Source organism: Galeopterus variegatus, unplaced genomic scaffold (genome assembly GCF_000696425.1).
Source record: "Galeopterus variegatus unplaced genomic scaffold, G_variegatus-3.0.2 Scaffold4538, whole genome shotgun sequence".
In the NCBI taxonomy this organism is placed as follows: Eukaryota; Metazoa; Chordata; class Mammalia; order Dermoptera; family Cynocephalidae; genus Galeopterus; species Galeopterus variegatus.
The window spans coordinates 24373-30322 of NW_007730649.1; the positions used below are offsets into that span (position 1 = coordinate 24373).

Sequence of the window (5950 nt, forward strand, 5' to 3'; positions counted from 1 at the left end):
TAACTGGTGTGTGTGTTTATTGCTTAATGCATCAGTGCTCATCATCCCAGATATTCCTGGTCTTCCCAGATATGCCCACAGTAAGTCCTGAAGGTGTGTGTGTGTGTAGGCACACTGCACATGCACAGACATCCACCTTCCACCTTCTCAGGAGGGAGGCAGCCACGTCAGGTGGAATGGATGAGAAGTTTTGGAATCAGACGTGAATACAAACTGCAGCATCACTTTTTGCCAACCATGTGACCATGGGCTCATCCAACACTCCAAACCTCAGTGTTTTACAGACAATGTTAAAAAAATAAACACTCACATGTATTTCTTAGTACGGAGCTGGTATTCTACTAAGGTGATTTTTAATCTCATTAATCAGTACTACTGGTATAAGAGATTGTGGTGGACTGTGGATTCCAGTGACAGTTTCTTGTGGACTTTTCCCTTCTCAGGCCTTGGCACTTGAAGGAAGGTGGACATTGGCAGACAGCTTTGCTTTCTGCCTTATGTTGCCTGAACTGGGAGAGCTGAGAGCCCGTTTGGCCCCTGTCCACATTCAGTCTTCCTTGAGGTTAGCTCCTCACCACCTGGTTAGGAAACTTGTTTGACACCAGGCAAGAACACAAGTGGCTCTTGTATTCCTTCATAATTGGGTGGAGGAGGAAAGGGGAGAGGGGAGGTGAGATCACATATTTAGCATGTGTTTCATTCTAGACTATTGTGTTTTTTATTCTGTGGACAAAGGTCCACTCACTGGGTGCAGGAATTGATGCATGCTGGGGGCAGGTGAAGGTGTATCCATGTAGCAGACACACATGGTAAGGAGAGCAAAACCAGAGCAAGCAGTTTTTAGAGACACTTTATTGACGTGAACAGGGAGTCTCCTGAAAAACACTACATACAGGCATTAGGTTGTCGAGGGCTTGGGTGGTCAGGAACAACATTTCTAGAGTTCAGAAAAAGATTGGCTGTGGGAAATCAAGAAAAAGCAATATGAAGGTGACAGTGTGGAAAAGGTTACATTTGTTGCAAGAGTTTGCTAATTGTGTTCAATGGTGTTTCACAAACCTCCAAGCTCTTGTCCTTCAGCAGCCCCCCACCCCATCACACACCCTGCCCGTCAGATGCAGCGTTTGCCAAGAGGGGCGCAGGGAGTATGGAGACCGTTGTTGGCTCTGAGCTTTAGCCGGCCTGTGATAGAGGCTGAGTCTGTAATTCAGACTTGCTTAGAGAGGCTTATCTACTGGGTCCTACTGTAAACTCAAGTAAGGGGGAAGAAGTGAACTGAACTACACAGGAGCTACCTACCAAGTTAGATTTCAGAGATTAAATAAGCCTCGGATGATGCTATTTTTCAATCCTAAAACTGCGGAGCACACTGAGGGTTTAGCCTAGTGCTGGAACATGGTGACTGAATGAATGGATGACTAGGTTGATGAGACACCAAACACTATTAAGATACATTTGCAGTGGCTAGGTGAATTCACCAAGTTAGGGCTTTTTCATTTACAAAATGAGCTGAGAGGAAGGCTTGTTTTGTTTTGGGGTTTTTTTGTTTTTCATTTGTTCATTTCCATGTTAAACTGGGAGGGGCGAACCAAGATATATTTTGAAATGTCCAGCTCTTGCTACTCCTTCTTCCTGCAAAGATGCAATTACACAGCTTTTCCCCTCTGATTTATGTGATATGCATTCACCGATTCTGAGAAGGGTATATTTTCCTTGTTGATCTAGTAGTTTGGGGGAGACAGGAGGGAGCTACTATCTGTTTTATTGCTCTACACATTTCCCAGCATATTTCAGCTTTGAAAAATTCCTTTCCTAATAAAATTTCTAGTTTAACATCTAACAGAAACCAGAAACTGAGAGAAGAAAGTCTGGGTGTGTGGATGTTTGGGGATGGAGAAACTACAGGATAATGCTATTAAACAGACTGAAAATAAAAGTTGGGGTAGGGACAGGCACTGACTGTCCAAGTGTTCCATGCAGGGGTTGGGGCTTTGATACAGGACTGAGCTGACAGTACAGGTCAATAGGGCAAGGTGCTTTCAGGGCCAACCGATTTGAGCAGTCAAGTTCATGGTGGTAAGAAGGGAAAATCAGACCCAGCCTAGCTAGGCCTTCAGTGAATTGTGTTATTGAGGATCAGTCCTGGGAAATATCCAGCACCAAGATAACAGGTGGGGTTTCTAAAGTGATAATAGCCCTTGAGAACTTTTCTGAGCCCTTTAATAAGCAACAGCATGCCAGATAAAACTTCCAGAGCAATACACATTTAGTCTGGGTCTTTTGTAGGAATATGGAGAAAAACAGAGAGGTGGGCGAAGATTTGAAGTAGGCTGGTGATCACAGTACCTTGTAGATTTATAGTCATGATCAAGTCTCCCAGGAAGGAGTTTAATTGCAATTCAGGAGAAATAATGATGTACAAATCAACTAGAAAGAGAACTGAAATAGGACTCTCAAAGCATATTTCTAGCATCCACCGAGAAGCGAAATGGTAGAGAAGCAGGAGAGTGGGACTGGGAGTGAGAAAAGAGGGTGAACGTCAGGATCAGAGAGGGAGAGATTAGATGGAAGTTAAAATAATAAGGAAAGAAAGGAAGCAGCTGAGATCTAAATGGAAAGACAACTGGGATAGGAGTCAAGACCTGGATCCTCACTTTCTAATAACTAGCTAGGTGACCTTATGATTGAAAAAAAGCACTTCGAGAACCTCAGTTTCTTCATTTGTAACATAAATATTAAAAATATCCACCTCACAGGACCAGATGTGGAGAAGAAATAACATCACTGAAGTGGAAATACTTTGTAAACTGTAAGCTCCAATGAAATTATCAAGTATGAGAGGAGCTGAGAAGGTGGAAAAAGGAAGAGAGTAGAGATGACAACTTGTAAAGGATAAATAAATAATAGGTACCATTCAGCTAAATTAAAAATCACTCAGGAAACATCTGAGTTTGGGTTTTTCACAAGGAAAGAAAAAGAGAACATGGCAGTTGTGCATACAACTTGATCACAAGTGAGGGACACGGCCCACTGGGACACGAGGAAAGTGGGCTGGTGGCAAGTAGCTTGCTAGCCCTGGCAGCGACCAGCCACGTCACGTGGAAAACCCAGCAACAAATCAGACCTATTTCCTAAACTAGAAAGAAAGATGTCCTATATTCTGTTCCCTATTTCAGAGGGATTATGTGGGAAATTACCAATAAGAAGTGTCTTGGATTTATTTATTGCAAATATTTTCTTTAGTAAAATTAAACTCCTTAATAGGTGTTAAGGGTCTTATTTCAAGTACTTCCCCAGGGATGGAACAGATGACAACATGAGCTTGTCAGATGAAGCCCAAAGCCAGTGGACTATGATCTTTCCCTATAAATTCTCCCAGGTCAGAGGGACACCTCTCATCAATTTCCACTTTCATTTTCTTATATCCCGGAAAACATCCTTCCCCTCTTGTCACCAGGTGCTGAAGGGTAACACACTTTGACCAGTCACTTAATTAAAATGAAATATGAGCTATTCACTAAAATTTTTTTCCACTGTTTCTCTGCTCTGTCAAAATCTAGGAAATAAACCCTGACCATTATGGACTGATAGGTGAGGTATTTGGAAACAGTCTTCCTATCCCTGCCTATCATCCATCTCAGGCCAAAACGCATTTTGTTTATTTTAGATATCATTCTCAGATGCAATCTCCTTCTGGGGGACATTTCAGATTCACAAATCTACACCAAGGAAATTCTTCAAGCCTACCTCCTGTCCTTCTCCTCTTTCGGCCAGTTTCTAGTTACCTACATCCATCAGTGTTAAGCTCAGCCGGGCAATCCACCCCAGTCTATGCTTGTGAAAGAGGGATGGCCATCGCCAAGCTCAATGTCAAAGTCTTATCAAAAACAAAATTATCCATCCCGGGAAGTGTAAACTGGGCAGCACCTAAGACTTATCTCTGCTCCAGTTTATCGTCATAAGTCTCTTATTCAGTTGAGCCCTGTGTGAGTCTCAGTTGCCTCCTGTAGAATGAGGAATAATACTGATCCAGAGAAATTTCGAGAGGAAGAACTTAGGAATTTCGGTCCCAATGCTCAGGTGGTGTGCTCTCCAGGGAGGGCACACATACATTATCCCAACAGGATCAGGAGCATGTTGCATGACTTTTAAGAACTTAAATTACCATTGGTCTTTTCCAAGTCTATCCTTGGTTTCTTGGAAAGACTGAGTCCAATCCAGGCTTTACAGACCTATCGGGATCTAGCCCTGGAGCACTAAGCTCCAGAGAGCATTTTAGTCCATGCTTAAGGATCTTTTTATCACTGGAGTACCTAGAGAGGCATGCTTCACTCTGATGCTCTAGCTAAGTGGGCCACAAACTTGGAAAAACTGACTTCAAGGAATCCAAGTTCATGACACTTTTGCTTTCACCTGAACTAATCACTCCAGCTTCCTTCCATTAAGACATTCATTCTCTTGCAGCAATGGAGAATGAACCAGTTCCAGCCAGTTAGGGGCAGAGGGAGGTGCTACCTCCAGCACTTGTACAGAGTCATTTGGGGCACAGGAGAGAAATCCAGTTGGCATGGGAGCCGCTTGCTCAAAAGCTAGGACAGAGTGAGGTTGAGTCCATGTAGAAACGTTGGCTTCTCGGTTCTGGCAAGGTCTTAGGGTGTGGAGAAGTCTGATGAAGTTGGGAGGTTGCTCAGAGGTGGGTGGGTGTATGGATGAGCGAATAGAAGGATGGATTCATGAAGGGATGCGATGGAGTCCCTGGGGCACCCTCCTGAAGCTGTTGACATCACTGAACCTGGGATATCCAGTCCCTCAGTGTTCAGGCCACCTACCAATGATAAAACAACTTCCTGAGAACTTCCAGCCCTGCCCAAAGACTCTGACAAAAGGAGGGAGTGGGAGAATTCCTATGCCATCGTAAACCATGGGCAAGGAGTTCAGGCTGCCCCAACACTCGGACCAAAAAAGCAATTCACCATCTGAAGGCTTGACATCATACCAAGCTTTGTGACTTGGGCATCAACTTAACAAAGTATCCTGAGGATGGGGATCCTGGGCAGGGTACAAATTGATCTAAGGGCTCCAATTTAGTCACTTCATTTGTGGGTGACAAAGTCACTTGTACCATCTGCCATCCATCTCCACCTTCCCTTCCCAAGTCCCCGTACATCACCTCAGGTCACACCACTTCTACTCCTCCACTGGCACCGCAGAGTTCTCTTTGTTCTCTGAGGGGATGGCAAGGTAGTCAGACCTGCCAGAGGACATGGGGGGAAGAGAATCAGTGCTTCCATACCCGGTGATGGGGACACAGGACAGGGGAAGAGCAGGGCACAGGAACAGCATGCCTACAGAACAGCTCTGCATTTCCTTCTGGCTGTGTTTCCCTAGTGAAAACCAGATGGCCCTTTCAGCAGATTAGAACACTGTCCCGCCCCACCCCGGCTCCTAAGTGTATGAATCTCCTCATGTGTCCACATCGTCTTCAGGACTTGGTATTGTTAGATGAAAATGATGGCCAAATGGATGGGTGTGAATTTATATTTTATACTTGCCTTTATTTTCATGTCCCTGATTATTGGTGAAGTTGAGCATCTTTTCATATGTTTACAGGGTGTCTGGTTTTCTACTTCTGTAATTTGTTCATTTGCTTTGCGAGTTTTTCTTCCGAGATATTTATCTTTTTTTCATTGATTTTTCTTTGGTGGTTTCATGTCTTAAAAATTTCTCCCAGTCTGTTGTTTGTTTATAAACTTTGCTATGGATTCTTATAATAAACAATTGATTTTTGCATATAATTTAATCAAAATGATCATTTTTCCTCTGATTTGTGCCTTTTGTATTTCATTTAAGAAATCTTTTCTATTGCAAGATAATAAAGATGTTCTCTTATATTCCCTTAATAGAATTCTCAGCTTTTACTTTTTTTTTTTTTTTTTTTTTTTTTTTTTTT

At 43.1% G+C, this 5950-nt stretch overlaps 1 protein-coding gene across 1 annotated transcript in view; it reads right to left on the bottom strand.

Moving 5' to 3' along the window:
* Nucleotides 1-834: 834 nt before the first annotated feature.
* Nucleotides 835-5950, bottom strand: part of SCN3B (sodium channel, voltage-gated, type III, beta subunit) — a 23275-nt gene continuing 18159 nt past the window's right edge. The window contains exons 5-6 of the mRNA XM_008587774.1: nt 5171-5251; nt 835-4825 (exon numbers count right to left, since the gene is read on the bottom strand). Coding sequence (XP_008585996.1) covers nt 5188-5251 — 64 coding nt within the window. The 3' untranslated portion in view covers nt 835-4825; nt 5171-5187. The remainder of the gene's footprint in view (nt 4826-5170; nt 5252-5950) is intronic.